Consider the following 17,872-nt stretch of genomic DNA (forward strand, 5'->3'; position numbering starts at 1 on the left):
GGGTGGGGGTGAGCACTCTTTGGATTAGGCCGTGTTCATCTAGCATGTTGGCTATAGCTTGTGCTGATTTGTCGTCAGGGTCGTTTAGTCCTAGATTCAAGTCGCCTAGCAATAATATTTGGGTGGTGTCTTTTATGTTGTTGGTGTGGGTGGTGTCTTTTATGTTGTTGGTGTGGGTGGTGTCTTTTATTGTAACTTGCCAGCAGAGTGGTGGTATTGGCGATTCTTGCCTGGTAAGCGGATGTGGAGGCCACTTTCCTTCCTAACCCGTAAATCCTCTTGCTCTCCTTGTATGGGGGAGCTTCAGATGCTGATAGAGGTGTCCCCGTAAGGTTGGATGTAGTAAGGCTCTGAAATCAGGCCCCGAGCTGGAGTCCCAAACTGAGGTTTCTTATTAGGAAGCTGAGGGTCCCTGGATCCTGAAGGAGTAGCGTTGTCAGGGGTACTCTGATAACTGAGGAAATTATCTGGGTTTTGTCCGTAGAAATCAGCCAGGGAAGACATCCTCATTACCCTATCTATGTCCTCACTGCTCCATTCTCTGGAGCTGGGGATGACAACCTCCTGTTGAGGTTCCTCTTCTATACACATATCCTGAGGAGTGGGAGGGATAAGTTTGGGTTTAGATATAGGGACAGGGGTCTTGGATCTATCCTTATCTGAAGGCTTGTGTCTGTCCTTGTGTACCTGGGGTGCAGAAGTTAAGTGCGATTACTTTTTATGCCGTTTATCCCCTTCCCCTTGAGTAGAAGAGTTTTTTCCTGATATTTTGACCCTATCAGAACCTTTTGACACCTGGCGTCGAGATTCGGGGGTGTGTAGGGTACTCTTTGAATCTTTCGAGTGTGCACATCGACTTTCGGAGGCAGGCGCCGAACGGGCTGCCGGAGCCGACTCTAAGCATGCAACTTGGGGGGTGGAGGTCGGATTCGTCATCTGACTAATACACCTCCGTGACTTTGGGGAGCGAGGCACTAATGGCAACTGTGGACGGTTGCTGTGTGTCGTGCGGCGATCTAGACCTTGAACACCCAGAGGACACAGATTCTGTGGACCGCTCTCTATGTGCCTCCTTTTTCTGAGAACTCGACACGCGTATCGAGTCTCGGCTGGCTTTAGTGTGCTTAGGTGTAGTAGTTTGGGTAGCGCTCGTGTCACCGGATGTGGTCCCCATAACTGCCCCGCCAGACAATACTCCGATGTTGGGGACTAGCGCTTGGGTGTCTTTAGACGCCACTGTGCCCTCGCAGTCCGAAAGAGCAGCGTCGCTGCCATCACTGAAGGCACCCACCGCTCCCATGGCCTCGAGCTGCCCGACGTGGTGGGCCCAACGTTTAGTGGAGCAGTCCTTTAGTGTTTTTGCCTTAAACAGGCTACACGCTCTGCAGTTAGCTTCGGGGTGGTCCCTAGGCAAACAGAGATTACAGGTGGCGTCCTGGTCAACCCAAGGATACTTGCGGTTGCCCTTGGGGTAAAATTTAAATGGAGTACTCTCCATATGTCACCTTATGGCAGTGGGCTAGTGTATGTAGGAAATAATGAGTGTGAGTATGTTTCCACCCCCCACTCTCTCTAGTTGCAGGGCCGAGGCCAGAGGCCTTCCGAGGCCCAAAGTCTGTCGTTGCAGTCTCGACAGTTGTTTTGTTCTTCGGACCGACCTCGATCTTCGGATCTCGATGTGGGAGTGAAAGAATGGGGAATTAAATATGATTTTTAGCAAAATGGCTCAAAGCCAGGGAACTCTGCAACAATGCTTCCGACAAGTATGGCGGAAAAAAACAATCTGAGGGTCCTACACGCGTGAGGGATCATGGGTACAGTGGACGTCACACTAGGGATGGTATTACTGGCACGCCCTGTGTCGACGCCCATTTTTTCTGAGTTTCGAAAAACAAACTAATACTCCGCAGCTTCCACTAGATGTCGGCCTATGCACAGCATGTGAATCTAAGCAGATCCAAGCATCAGAAATATGATTACGGTGAGTAATGTATCCCTTCTGAGGCTTGTGGAATCTGCTTAGATCACATGCTGCACATAGATTAGCGAGCAGTGTTAGAAGAAGGAGGTGGGATGTGAGAAGGGTCATGAGCAAATAAATGTCTTAGAACCGCTTATCCCACTTGAGTATCTGTCTTGCAATGAGTGTCAATGCAGTAGTGCTGAGTAAAGGTGTGAATAGAGGTCCAAGTAGCTGCTTTGCAAATGGTGTCAAGGGGTACATTTGCAATGAAAGCCAGAGTGGCCCCAATGCCTCTTGTAGAGTGGGCTCTTGGCGTGAAAGGCAGAGTTTTTTCAGAAAGGGAGTAACACAGCTGAATACAATTTATAATCCACTTAGAGATGGCACCTTTAGAGACGCAATCTCCCTCTCTGCCTGTAGCTACGGAGACAAACAGCTGGTCTGTTTTATTTAGCGGTCTGGTCTGGTCTACATAGTATAGGACCACCCTACGCACATCTAGGGTGTGTAGTTTCACCTCAGCAGAGCTCTTGGGTTCTTGGAAGAAACCCAGAAGCTCAATGGACTGGTTAACGTGGAATTTAGAAATAAACTTAGGTGAAAACCTAGGGTGTGTTCGTAAAACCAGTTTATCTTTATGGACAGTAAAGAAAGGATCCTGCACTGACAGAGCCTGAATTTCACTGACCCTTCTTATCGATGTAATGGCTACTAAGAAGGCAGTTTTATATGTCAGGTGTTTGAGACTGCATTTATGCATGGGCTCAAAAGGGGGGCCCATGAGTTTAGCAAGCACCACATTAAGGTCCCATCCTGGTGGTGGGTTTGAAATTGGAGGGTTGAGTCTCTTTACCCCATCCATGAAGGCTTTAACCACAACACCTTGTTATGGGAGTTGGTGTATGCTGACAGAGCCGCCAGGTACGCTTTCAGTGAGTTAAATACCAACCCTGCATCCAGCAGGTGGAGCAAGTATGGGACAATAGTGGAAGGAGTGCAATCAACAGGGTTGATTTGTTTATTCTGGCACCAGATAATACATCTTTTCCATTTGTCAAAGTAGCAGTGCCTCGTGTTTGGCTACCTAGATTCCTTTAGGATGTCCATACATCTCTGAGGTAAATTGAGATGTCCAAACTCTATGACCTCAGGAGCCATGCTGCCAGGTTCATTGAGTTGGGTTGAGGATGCACTGTTTGACCTTGGTGCTGGGACAGTAGGTTGTACCAGCACGGGAGTCTGATGGGTTTGCACACCGCTGGTCTACGTAAGTGTGGGGAACCACGGTTGCCTCGCCCACATGGGAGCAACTAGGATGAGCATCATAAGATTCCCTGTGCATCTTGTTGACAACCTTCCTGATGAGGGGTTGGTGGAAAAGCGTACGCAAACATCCCTGACCAGTTCATCCACAGGGCGTTCCCCTTGGAGTCTGGCTGCGGGAATCTGGATGCGAATCCTGGGCATTCTCTGTTTTCGCTTGTAGCGAATAGGTCTGTAGTGGGGAAACCCCACTGTGAGAAGATGTCTTCTACGACTTTTCTGTGTAGACACCATTCGTGTTCTCCAGGGAGGGGATCTCTTCTCAAAGCGTCCGCTAGTGAATTGAGATCCCCTGGAACATGTTGAGATGACAGGTAGATGTTCCTCCCGAGTGCCCATATCCAAATTTTCTTGGCAAGCTTGGACAGATTTGGCGAACGAGTCCCTCCCCGCTTGTTTAGGTAAAACATTGCTGTTGTGCTATCTCTCAAGATCTGTACTGACAGATTCAACAGGTGGGGCTCGAACGCTTGAAGCACTCTGAATACTGCCAGAAGCTCTAGCAGATGGATATGATTCTGTGTGAGACCAGAGACCCTGAGCTGTGTGGTGAAGAAGGTGTGCTCCCAACCCTGCCAGGGATGCGTCTGTTGTGACTACAGCCTGTACCTTGGGATCGTAAAAGGGTTTCCCCTTTGACAGGTTCTCTTGTCCACCAGTGAAGACTTTGTACAAGTGTTGGCGAAATGACCACTAGATCGTCCCACTGACCACTTGCCTGAGACTACTGTTCGCCAACAATTGTTGCATGGGGCGCATGCACAGGCGCGCGTGAGGGGACCAGGTAAATACAGGACGCCATCATGTCTAGCAAACGCATCGCTTTGCGCACCGTTATCTGCCGACCAGCCTGATATAGAGGAATTTGCAGCAGTATATTCCGAATTCTTTCCTCTGATGGAAAGGCCAACCCCTCTTGCGTGTTTAGGACAGCTCCTAGGAACTGTTTGGAGGTGCTTGGCACCAAACTTGATTTTTTCTCGTTTATGGAGAAACCCAATTCGAAGAGGAGGTCGATAGTTTTCTGAATGTTTGATCTGCAAATTACTGGGGTCTCCCCCGTGATGAGCCAGTCATCCAGGTAAGGGTACACTGGGATTGCCTCTCTGCGTAGGTGTGCCGCCACCACCGCCAGTACCTTGGTGAATACCCTTGGAGCCGAGGCTATCCCGAAGGGCAGTACCTTGAACTGGTAGTGCTGACTTTCCACCTTGAAGCGCAAGAACCTTCTGTGCGCTGGGAACATGGAAATATGAAAATAGGCATCTTTCATGTCCAATGTTGCCATGTAATCCCCTTTTTTAGGAGGGGGTTTACCACCTGGAGTGTAGTCATGCAAAATTTTTGGGGCTTGACAGACTTGTTTGCAGGGCATAAGTCCAATACTGGGCGCATTGTCAAATCTTTTTTTGGCACAAGGAAGTAAGTGGAATAAATACCCTTGTTTACCTGATGTCCCGGGACGAGTTCTATCGCGTCCTTTGCTAGAAGATTGACAATCTCCTCGAGGAGGATCTTCTAGTGGTCTAAGGAATGTACTTTTTGACGTGGAGGATATTTTTGGGGACGCTCTAACAGTTCTATGCAGTATCCTGTGGATACTGTGGACAGCACCCATCGGTCTGATGTGATCCCTTCCCAAGCTTGGGTGAAGTTGGTAATGCGTCCCCCTACTGGAGATGCGTGAGAAGGGACCCTGATCGCGGCGTCACTGTTTTGAGGGAGGCGTGCCGCCTCTGCTGGGGCTGCCTCTACCCTTACCACAACCCCTCTTGTTTCCCCTGTTGTAATTCTGGGTAGACTGCTGGTTGTTACCCCATGGTGTACCCTGCCCATGAGAATAGTTGGAGCCTCTTTGTGAATTTTGGCCCAGTGGGTGACGAAATTGCCATTCCCTCTTCGATTAGTGGGTTTGTTGGTTAACTGTCCCAGGGATTTCAGAGTCTCGTACTCATCTTTGGCATTTTTTAATGCGTCCTCTACCGCCTTGCCAAACAGAAGATTGGGCTCCACCGTCTTGTCTATTAAGGATGCTTGTGTCTCGGGTTTAAACCATGACTGTCTTAATCAAGCATGCCTCTTAATAACAGTGCTCTCTGCTATCAGCCTACCGGCGTTATCCGCGGCATCAAAGGTTGCCTTAAGGATGCAACTGGACACGGCTCTCCCCTCCGATGCAACCTATGCCAACTGGCTTTTTAAAGGTTCCGGTGCGGAGTCGATGAGTGCAGCAACTTGTTCCCACTGGTGGCAGTTGTAACTCGCCAGCTGAGTGGTGGAGTTGGCAATCCTTGCCTGGTAGGCGGAAGTGGAGGCTACCTTCCTTCCCAACCCGTAGATCTTCTTGCTCTCCTTGTCGGGGGGAGTCTCAGGCGATGATAGGGGCATTCCCGACCTCTTTCAGGTATTAGTCACTACTTGGGAGTCTGGTCTCAGTTGTCCCCTTATGTACAGCAGGTCTGACTGAGCTGCCCTGAACAACTTTTCGATCCTGGGGTTTACTGCCCTGGTGAGGTCCGGATTGAGAAGGGAAGGATAAATTCTCCTCTGTATAGATTTGAGAATAGGGATGGCCTGGGCAATGGGTCTCTTTTCTCCCACTAGTTCCTCGGCAAAGTCCCTCTCCTCCTGTGCTCCCCAAGTGTCTATGCGGAAGTGTTCTGCCGCTCTAGACAAAACCTCAGTTAGGAGAGGTTTGTTATCGACTGGAGAGTCGGTAACCGGAGGTTCCTTGCCTACTGGGGAGTCTACTCTGTAGACTTCTGTGTCATCTTCGTCCTCCTCATCCCCATAGTAGTCCACCCCAGTTTGGTTATCCAACGTTACCAATTCTGGATCCTTATCCTGTAGCGGATCCTCATTATACTGAGAGTATGGCTGTATGTAGAAAGGGTCAGAAGACCAACTTTGCGTTGGTGCCTCAACTCGAGGTTTCTTACTAGGGGGATGCGGGTCCCTAGACCCTGAGGGAGTAGCCCCGTCAGGGGTGTAGGAGAGGCAATGATCTGGATTCTTGGCATAGAAGTCTGCTAGGGATGACATTCTAGACATAACTCTGTCTATATCCTCACTGGACCATTCTTTGGAGCTGGGGATTACCCTTTAGGTAATCCTGCTTTAGGGGTTCCCTGCTATATCCTGACTGGACCTATGGGCTTGTGCAGGGGTCTTGGTTAGTTTAACAGAATACTGAACTGTATGTTTCTGTGGTGCAGATGAAGGCTGAGAGTGTTTCTTCTGCTGTTTCCCTCCCTCCCCGTGAGTGGAAGAGTGCTTCCCAGGTGTTTTCACCTTCTCAGAGCTTTTCGATGTCTGGCGTCGAGATTCGGGGGAAGTGTCCCTTTCCTTAGAGAGAGGACGTCAGGGCATGGGAGCAGCCGCTGCGCGGTCTGCTGATGCCAACTCCTGGAGTGCGGCCTGGGGATGGTGGTCGGCTTCGTCTTCTGACGATCGTACCTCCATTACTTTAGTGAGCGAGGCACTCTTGGCAACAGTGGATGGTTGCCTGGTGTCATGTGGTGATCTTGACCGAGAACACACAGAGGACACTGATTCGGTGGACCGTTCTCTGTGTGCCTCTTTCCGAGAACTCCGACACGTGCGTCGAGTCTCGGTTGGACTTCGGGTGTTTAGTGAAAGTGGTGTGGGTAGCGCTGGTGTCGCCGGGTGTGGTCCCCATAGCTGCCCTGCCGGACAACCTTCCGAGGTGGAGGACTTGCGCTTGGCTGTCTTTCGACGCCACGTTGCCCTCGCCGTCCGATAGTACGGCATCGCTGCAATCACTGAAAGCGGCCTCTGCTTCCATGGCCTCTCATTTCATTGCCTGGCGTGGTGGGCCCAACGTTTGGTCGAACGGTCCTTTAGAGTCTTAGCCTTGAACCGGCTACACGCTCTGCAGTTCGCCTTGGGGTGGTCCCTCGGCAAGCAGAGGTTACTGGTGGTGTGTCTGTCAACCCATGGGTACTTGCAGTTGCACTTGGAGCAAAATTGGAAAGGGGTACCCTCCATATGCTCCCTGTGGCAGCGGGCTAGTGTGTGTAGGAATATATATATAAAATAAATGTAGATCATGTACCACCCCCCCCCAATCTCCCTAATTGTAGGGCAGAGGCCTTCCAAGGCCTGGGCCGAGGCCAGAGGCCTTCCAAGGCCCAAAGTCTGTCGTGCAGCTCTCAACGGTTGTTTTCTTCTCCGGGCCGGCGTCAAGCTTCGAACTTCAGTGCCTCGACGTGGGGATGGAAGAAAATATTATGTTATTTTGAAAAATTATGGCTAAAGCCAGGGAACTCCGCAGGATGCTTGCGACAAGTATGGCGGAAAAAAACAATCTGAGGGTCCTAGACGCGTGAGGGATCATGGGTACAGTGGACGTCACACTAGGGATGGTATTACTGGCACGCCCTGTGTCGACGCCCATTTTCGAGTTTCGAAAAACAAACTAATACTCTGCAGCTTCCACTAGATGTCGGCCTATGCACAGCATGTGATCTAAGCAGATTCCACAAGCCTCAGAAATGTATTATAATATATATATATATATATATATATATATATATATATATATATATATATATATATATATATATATATATATATATATATATATATATATATATATATATATTTATTATATATGGCACAAAGGTAAACCCGTCCCCGACCTAATGGATACTTATGCATAGGAAATACCTTCAGAACATAGTTCTTGCAAAAGAGCATTTATACGTGTTAAATGGAATAGGATTGCTAACATTTGTTATTAGATACCTACAAGCTGAACTTCCATGTTGAAATGGTTTGCAAAAATGGCCACTCCAGGCGCCGCTGGGAAGACTCCATAGAGAAATGCATAGTTTACTAAGGAGGTATGATTCGCCAAACTGCTGCTCTTATCGAGCAGCTCCACCATCTCCCTGCAGATAAGTGGCAGTACCAGCCTGAAAGAGAAGCACATCAAGACAGCGTTAGTTACTTTCCACAGCCCAAATACTTAACTGGTGTATTTAAGGCAAGCAAACACCCACAAGACCTAGCTGACCCCCCATTTGCAGGTTTTAATAAGGATACTGCCAAGGAGCTAACTTCTGAGAACAACAATATATGGGTTGCGAGGACTATGGCTACAGCTGGTCCAAGTTCGCAAAATTGCTCTTACGGAAAACCTTTTAGTTGACACGTTAATACGGTAAGCTGATGAGACCAAGTAAAAGTTACTTTGCATATTATTCGTTAAGGGAAACGTTAAGTGACATTTGCTGGGGACCCCTTCAATGTCAAAGCGTCAGGAACGGCCTGCCAACTTTAAACAACCATTGGCAAAGGCAACAGTTTGGCTTTTGTGTAGGCATTGGCCAGGCACTGTGATAATGGTATTACCTAGCCATAAAACTGCAACAGCTGGAAAATGTTGTGAGTACTCAAGCATATTGTAGCAGTGCCTGGCAAATGCCTATAAACAAGCCAAAGTGTCTGGCTTTGCCAATACTTGCTAATCGGACTTCAGATGCTCGTTATTAAAAGGTCTAATGGCACACATACAACATATAAATCACGTGCCAACAGGCACACCTGGTTAAGACATTTTTATTACGCTAGTGCTGAACTAACACTCATGATCAATATTGAGGTTTTGAAAAAGCAATAAATAACCCCTTCTACTTGCACTGTGATAGTGGAATAGGCCAGGCCAGGCAAAAATCCACACATTCACAGTGCCACCTAGAAGTCTAAACGGACGTCCATCTCCAGATCAGAGCCACACAGTAATGTACTGCATGTATGCAAATTAGCTGAAACGCTTGCTTTTGTTTCAATTAAATACACTGTGATTGTGTTATAGGACAGTGCTTTTTTCTTATAATTCCCACTGTCAACTCAAGACCGACAACTCTTACAGATACAACAACCCCCACATAACGCTGGCAGGCCCTTCACCAAATAAAAATCTGGTACTGCTGCTTGACAGAGTTTGCACAAAGGGATCACAGTGGGATGTGTTTTGGCTGGGGCAGAGGGTGGGCAGGAAATGGGTGTTAAAATGGCTCGAAGGACTACCATGCAAAACTAAATGGAACTACAAGTGCACACTAAATGATAAATAGTAATTAATAAACGTAGTAAAAAAAATATCCAAAATGTGTAGGTGCAGGGGAGGTAATACAGCCGTGCCCAGGCTGTGGAAGTAATATGAAAAAGAGAATGATATCCAAAAAGGGCAACCCCTGTCCCTGCACACACTAGCGTTGGTAATAACCAGTCAAAAATTTGTGAGAAGAACTTGATTCTACAAATCTAAAATGATTTTACACAACATAAGAAATCAAATCTTTGAAGGTTCATAGAAAAGTCTTTGACGTCTGTGTTTTCATATCCTTTTTCTTTTAAAAAGCAAGGAAGAAACTTAACACATTTTGGGAAATAGATACCTTTCATCAGGAGGAGTGATAACTTTAAATGTGTTGAACAACAGAAAGGCAAACATCAAAATGAATTCTCTCGAAGGGAAATATCCGACATAGTAACATTCACCTGCATAACGTAGTGTTAACAATTGTCTAGGCCAAGAAATAACAGGTATCCATATAACACCCTTAATGGGGTCATAACAAGGATGTCAAGCATAAAAGTAAGACTGTTACCCTTATGTGGCATAAATAAATATTTAAAAGTAAGGCCCAGGGAAATCCCACAGAGGAAAAACATTGGGAGTTTCAGCCATTGCATATAAGGGGGACTAGAGAGATTGGGTCAATTATTGCAGCTGAAGCAGACTAGTTTCAAGATAATGTATAGATGGTACCTCACTCCTGAGGGGTTGCATAACAAGAACCCGTAGGTGCCCTCACGATGCTGGAGATGTGCCCCTAACCCTGGGTAATTTTCCCATGTCTGATGGTCATGTACCCTCATCCGGTCTTACTGGAAAGAGGTTTTGGCACAAAGTAAACAAATTAGTGTAGTGGACCTGCTGGCTGATGTCTCAGTTGTGCAGTTGGGAGATGTGGATGCTGGGGGAGAGTACACATTGACAGCCTAATCCTCTAAATTGATCACGCACTTCCTAGTTGTGGTGCAGGTGGTAGTTCCTAGTTGGTGTGCGGGTGATAGTCGCAGAAATTGAAGTCCCCCACCACTCCAGATATCCGAGAATGGTGAGCAAAATGATGGTTTGGGGTGGCAATGTCCAAGATAGAGGCCGCTGTTGGGGATGAAACGTCAGCATTTTTAGAAGAATGGGGTCCTTTCATTAACTATCAGTCAAAATGACCAACCAGGGATTCATTCCAGGCCACATGATAGGTCGTCGTTCTCATTGTTATAATCTAGAATATGATATGTTATCTGAATGGGATTGGAACACTAGTTATGCTTTATTTCAAATGTTACTTACTGAGGTGCATTTTATTTTGTTTATTGTTGCTTGGTTGAATTTCATTTTTGTCCAAGTAATTGGAGTTCGTCAGGCATTTGGCAATGTATGCAACTGTACACTATTAATCTTCACACGGCTTGACGGATATTGCTGGGCTACTTGTCTTTATGCTGGAAATTTCTATAAAATTTAAACGATTGAAAAAAGTTAAGTCCCAAAAGTTTGATAAATTATAGGTATCAAAATGAAGGACAGATCAACGTGTACCTAAAGTCACGCTTTTGAAAAAGGATCCAAATCAATGTGAAATGGTCGAAGCCACAATCTCACCCCCCCCCAACCTCCCCAAAAAAGGCAAGCTAATACAGTAATAAAGTAAATAGAACTGGCATGGCTAAGCATGAACAGAGTGAAGACAAATCAAGACTCTAAATATAGAGGATGTTGGTATAAAACTCACCAAGGATTGAGAGCAGAAGACCTCCAGTGCCTGAGAAAGTGGTGTCTGCACTTGCTTGTGTTAACTTATACTAGTTATATAACCAGAGATGGCTGCCATTATGCTGTAGCGTGATGATCTTATCCTGTTAGAACGTGATGACGTTACCGTGAAGACACCCATAGTCAAAAGAGGCCGTCTAGTTTGCCAATGAGGACATTTAGACCTACACATATTACTGTTCCCCAAGTGAACATACGGAGATGGAAAACAGAAAGACTGTTTCTGTGATTGTGATAAATCCCCAAAAAAGAAACCCAATATTAAAAAAAACACACTTAAGAAGTAAAAAATAGCTTAAGCCAAATATTTCTATATGTCACACTTACAATCTGAATTATGACCAATGCACCTTCTATTACAATCTGGGTTATGACCAGCGTGTTTGGTATTATAATAAAATATCAAAAAACAGTATTACTATCAAAAGGTGTTTGTTACATTGCAAAAAGTAGATATCTAGAAGAAACTAAATTAAAGTAATAATTCAAAGGGAAACCCATATCTGAGATTAGATTAAATCCAAATCTAAAAAAAGGCACTCTAGATTTAGGAGCTTGTAGAAAGGCAATAAGCATGAATATAAACAGGGAAACACAAAACATAACAGTTTGCGTATTGCCTATAGATATAGAAAATAATTTGAGATGTCAATTATGGTATATATAGCAAGCACACAATCAAAAGTCAACCACAATGATGGCTATTTGGAAAGTAACCCAAATGTGTGTGCTCTAAAGGAAAGTTAATTAATATCAACGAATTGTATGGTTGCCTAATATCCAAGTCTATAAATACAAGGAAGAGGGTGTTTTATAGATCGCAAATTAGATGTAACAATGTAAAGAGAAATCCTAATTGCCTTAGGAGATAGGGTATCCAGCAAATCAATCCAGTACCTTTCTGTCAGGATTTCTTGACTGCATCTCCACCCCTTGTGGGTTTTATTTTATAACCTCTAAAACCAGAAATCTCATTTGAGCTATGTTACACTATTTCCCCATGAAGTGTCTGGCCACGGTTGATTTTTGGTTTGCGTGTTTGCATCATTCAATTCCTGCTCTATCCATCATTCACATGCTCTTCTTGTGGTTTGCCCTACATATAATAGGCTGCAAGGGCATTTGATTGCATAGATCACATTCGATGTGTTGCATAATTTTGGTCTCATTTTGCTTTCCAGTGTATGGATGCACTTTGGATTTACCTTGGATTACATTGTTACAGTTATTGCAATTTAGAGATGGAAAAGTTCCAGTCTTCCTTTTGCCCAATGATCTTTGAGGGTTAAATGAGCCTTGTACTTGGATCAATTTATCCCAGAAATTCTGTCCCTTTTATTATAAGCTTTCATAGGAGGCGTTGGAAAGAGTTGAGATAACTGTGGGTCAATCTGTAGCAGATTCGCCCTTTTTTTAGCGCATTCTCGAAATGTGTGAACTCTGGGTGGAATAACATGAAATGTGGGGCAAAGGATTGCTTGCATCTCTCGTTCTTGTTTTCAAGATATCATATCTTTGGATGTCAGATGTCTTCAAGCGTGCTCTCATATTGTTGCAACTGCGTAACCCCTAGATTTGTATCTCTCTGCCAATGATTCACACTCTATCTCAAAGGTTTATGGTAGTGACATAATCCTTCTCAATCTCAGAAATGGGCTGTGTGGTAAACCTTTTACCAGAGTACGATGAGGATTCGGATTCTTTGCCCAAAATGTGGCTTCAGGGACACATTGATCTCTTTCTTTCCTTTAGTACCAATAATTTATCAGCCTTTTTGAGCTTTACTTTTAAATATTAATATATGCCACATACTAATACTTGAAATCCTTGTTATGACCACATTAAGGATGTTAAACATATGGATAACTGTTAATTGTTAACGCCATTATGCAAGTGAATGTTACTAGATCATATTTCCTTTTGAGAGAAATCATTTTGTGGTTTGCCCGTTTGACAGGTTTATCAGTCATGATGAAGGGTATCCATTTCCCGAAACGCGTTGAGTTTCTTCTTTGCTTTGTCCAGATTAAAAGAAAAAGGTTAGGAAAATACAAACGTCAAAGACTTTTCTATGAAGCTTCAAAGACTTTATTTGGTATGTTGTGTAAACTCCTTTAGATTTGTAGAATCAAATTCTTCTCACTAATTCTTGACTGGTTATTAGCAGCGCTATAGTATGGAAGGGCAGGGGTATCCCATTTTGGATATCATTCTCTTTTGTATATAGACTACCATGGCCAGTGGCGGTCAAACGATGGGTAAATAACCAAACGGCACCCACAGGCTATCGGTCCCTTCTAACGTCACATCGTCCTATCTTCACATCCCATGACAATAGTTTCAGCTTATAGGAAGCAGTTTCAGCTTCACCTAATAGCCAAAACTAAATCAAAAAAGAAAATGTGAACTCGATTCTAATCTCATTCGGCAGCTAGAGAATGGATATCACATAACCCTATGTACATGAAAAAGTGTAATGGAAAAACCACACAGACGTAGAATAAACGGACGCTTCTGATGTCAAAGGAAGACTGCCACAGAGGATCCTATTAAGGGGCTGAACACTACAAAGTCAAAGCAAAACACTAGCCAAAACGTGTTTGGATTAATCTGGAATAACCAAATGAATGTGCCTCGATACAATGTTATACAGACATGGGGAATACCATGTGAAACAATACATCATCGTTTTGAAAGACCAAGTGGCATACAACTAATAAAGATTGGGTGATGTTTGAGTACTCAGTGTGCATGTTTCTTGAAATTTACAAAATTAAAAAGGGAACTTTTAAGAAGAAGTAAATAAATCACTTGGTTGTGAACAAAGCAGGTATTGTTTACATCGATAATGTAAACACACAATTTTAACAGAACAGGAAGATAATAAAATAGAATATTTTGGTGTTAAAGAACTGCATTTTATGTTTCATCAAAAACAGTTTCCTCTAGTTGGACTCAAAATATTATACTTTACAAATGACCCATTTAGTTAAGGAGGTAGCTCAGTAAAAGGCCCAGCTAGTGAAAACAAAGGATTGCAGTGGCTTACAGCGTGAGGGTTATGGAATGGCCCTTCAAGGTCTGGTTACGTTTGTTGAAACATGACCACTCCACATTTCCACACTCAGCAGGGCTCAGCCAACTTCCACAGTAAAGATAAAAGTTACCACCATTGCTCCATTGGCATTAACAACAAATGTGTTCACGGGGCAGCAAATCCACAGCACTGGTGAGCTCCATGCGATGTGGTTTCGCAAAAAAGAATAGTGTAAAGCTTGCTGTCAGTTTTCTCAGGTTCAGCATGTTCTGGTGAGATCAGTAGGTTTTAGGGCCTTAGAGATATTCCCAGTCGTAGTCCTGCACATTTGTATGATATTGGTGGGAGTAGTTCTCAACACTTATGTCGGCAAGTGGCCCAAGGCATTTAGATTACACCAGTAGCCATGATCAGCTGGAATGTAGCCATTACTTTTGTGACTGCTGCTTTGGAATACCACTTGTAGGCCCTTGACAGAACAAACGTTGATGTTACTGCTTGAAAGCTAGCTGAAAGAAATCCCAGTCCGATGTATTTTGGGCAGTAAACGGCAGGTAGCGGGTGGAAATCGCCAAAGGGACATGCATGGCCAGGGCGGTCAGTGGATGGGTAAACAACCAAACACCAGTCACAGGCTGAGTCCCTCCTCACATGGTAGCTCTCTCCTATCACCACTTCACTTGCAGTCTTTCCACTGCATACCACGACCCCTTGGAATGCATATCTCTTACCTTAGTATTCCTTTTAAACCCAACGGAGCTGGTCATGGCAAATGGACTGCTTTCAGTTCTATAGCAGTCATGGCGTTGCGTTTCCATATACGGGAAAGGCTGCTGTACCTCTAGAAATCTGCACAAACATCTGGTGTGAAACTGGAACTGTTCATGTAAAGAGACGGGAGTCCTATTTAAGCAGGCAGACTGAAAAACTCCAACGCTTCCGTGTCTCCAAAATCCACAATTACCTTGGGCGTAATTTTCCTCCTGGCAGTATGCAACACGGATGCATAAAAACGCTATGCTTTTTAGAACTGTCTTTTTATGGAATTGTATGGTACAGGAATGTTAAGTTTCTACTATGCAACCCCCATCCGCTTCGCCCTACAAATCTGATGGCATCTCCAATCTGCCAGTTTTGATCAGAAGCAAAACAAAAAACAAACAAAAAACTGACGATTCCATAAGGAATCTAAAGCATCTCCACCCACATGAAAATCTAATGTGGGCAGAGATGCTACCAGGTGTTTTCGTGGGCAGAGAGATTCTATGGATTCGCCATGGAAATCTAAATTTTACAGAGTACTGCGTGCATAGAAAGGCACACGTTTGCAAGTGCCCTCCACAAAATGTATGGGATCTTCGAAATAAAGCCTCAAAGTTGAAAGAGATGCAGCCACACATTATACTGAGCTCCAGCCATATAACTGGCGTACAGAGGATACTGTGGATACAAGATCAGGACAAGGCGCAAAGAGGACTGCAAGTCAGCAAGCGTCCGAAGTGCCCTAGAAGTGATGACAAATTGCACACCTTACCCCACCCCTGCTGTTCTCTCCCCACTACCTGGTTTCTTTCTTACCCTAACCAGGTTGTTCCCCTTGCGATTGTAAAGCACTCCATTGCTTCTCAAAGCTAACCCCGCGTTCAATAAAACACGCAAATAATAAAATTAGGTTTCAATAAAAAGGAGACTAGACGCTTTACAGCATCCGAGCTAGTGCAGGGAAATGCATTCACAATTATTCCAGGGTTAGCCATAGCGAAATTACACATCTGATATAGGGAATGCTGTTGCATGACCATTATTACTGAAGATATATCACATGAAGTGCGGTTCCATGGCCATTAGTTGCGCTGATACATCGGGGAACAATATCACAGTCGTTTATGGTTATGAAAGCAGACACAAAAATACTGTTTTTTGTTGCCGACCATCTATTTTATGCTGTAATTGGGGTCTTGATATGAGTAGTCAGGCAAAGTACAGAATACCTTCTGATGTTATCCCTATTTACGAGCTGGTATATTGTCCAATATCTTTAATGTTATGTTAGCACACAATAAATGTATTCCTGGAAGGATGCATTACTTTTTCCAATATACAAAAAAGAAGTATCGTGCTCTTCCCTCTTCAGATCAGCCCAACTCCCTTTTAGGTAGTTCATATATGACATTTGCCCGTACTCTTTTGTTCTATTTAAACAAATGGGTCGAGTCCAATAATATTTTATCTGATTCTCAACTCGTTTTTTGTGATGGAATGGGCACTGCGAATCAGGTTCTAAATCTTTACCCGATTCAGGCTAATCCTGTATACATTAAGCAGGAACGTGCATTTGTGGGGTGAAGTTAGAATATGGAAGTGTAAGCTTAAGCACATCCTGTTGTCAGGCCAATTACAACTAGAAGATAAAGGTCTATGATGATTCTGGGCTTTCTATCATACTGCATGTTACCTTATTGTATACATGGAAATCTGCTCTGATTGGCCCTGCTCATAATGCTCATAATAGATCATGACGTCCCAATAGAGGTGGCATAATCTGCTCATGATTTGTCCTTGATGATGCATTGAATTACTAATTTTAAATTTTATGTATTCGAAATCTGAATTTTTACTATACTTATTTATATGTATATGTAGGAATATGTACTAATTTATGTGTATATGTATATAAGAATTCTTTTTTTCATGTGTAAAGTCGTTGACTAAAACACATTACAGTCTAATAAAAAAAATAAGCATTAACTCATTTATGTGGCTGTTACAGACCTCTCCACAGATTTTGATGATGTCAACAGTTCTAAATTGTGGAGGGCCGTGTGCCAGCACGGCCTTCAGGAGAATATGATTAGACTGTTAGTAGAACTTCATAGTGGCAATTGTACCACAGTTAAAACCAGGCATGTAGGGGATTGTACACTGTGGTTTCACTTTAATTGTGTCAGTCAGAAGTGCCTTTGTCTGCCTCTCTTGTTTTGATTATACACTAATAATTAAGAAAATGCACTTTTTGAAGGGCCAGTGGCTATTCCTGTTCTTGGCTTGGAAAAAAACCTGGCCTGGTGTACGTGCATGTCGTAGCTCTTATCGCCAGGATTCTGAGTTTTAAAATCCCAAGTAGCTGTTCAAGCAACTCATTTATGGTCTATTAATTTTGATTAGTTAAAGATGGAAATTAAACAATTTCGAAATTAGGTGTCACCTCAAGAGGGCTTATGGGGACTGATGCGGTTCGAGGTACGATTTTAGATTATCAATTTATTTGTTCTGAAGGCATTCAGTCCTACTTAGGTTTTTATATACATGTGTTTGAACTCAATGGACAATGGTGAAGCTCTGTTTCAATCGACTTCAATAACATTCTTGGGCCACCACCTGGAAGAATCAGGTTCAAAGACTTAATAGCTGCTGTCCATATAAGGAGGAGACAAGTTTTTTTTATTTCAATGTCCTAGATATGCTAGGCTTCGTGCTCTCTAGTTGGTTCTAATTTAAAAATGTTTTAATGTCAGGAACGGTTTACCTTCTTTTAATCTTTTGATAACATGTAATGAACTACGAATTCGTCTATTGTGAATACTTATCTAAGAAGCGCATTACAAGGGCATTGCGACTTCGTACTCTTGAGCTAAAGTTATTGGCATGATGTATCAGTGATTACTGCAATAATTAT

The 17,872-nt window shown here is 43.9% G+C and overlaps 1 protein-coding gene across 6 annotated transcripts in view; it reads right to left on the minus strand.

Moving 5' to 3' along the window:
- The window catches only part of GPR155 (G protein-coupled receptor 155), a 1,263,615-nt gene that overhangs the window by 950,526 nt on the left and 295,217 nt on the right, over positions 1–17,872 (minus strand). For all 6 annotated transcript variants that reach the window (XM_069616249.1, XM_069616248.1, XM_069616250.1 and 3 more), the window contains one exon: positions 8,058–8,223. In XM_069616249.1, the coding sequence (XP_069472350.1) occupies positions 8,058–8,223 (166 nt within the window). The remainder of the gene's footprint in view (positions 1–8,057; positions 8,224–17,872) is intronic.

The sequence above is a fragment of the Ambystoma mexicanum genome, chromosome 9, assembly GCF_040938575.1.
Source record: "Ambystoma mexicanum isolate Mex_15411 chromosome 9, UKY_AmexF1_1, whole genome shotgun sequence".
Taxonomy (NCBI): domain Eukaryota; kingdom Metazoa; phylum Chordata; class Amphibia; order Caudata; family Ambystomatidae; genus Ambystoma; species Ambystoma mexicanum.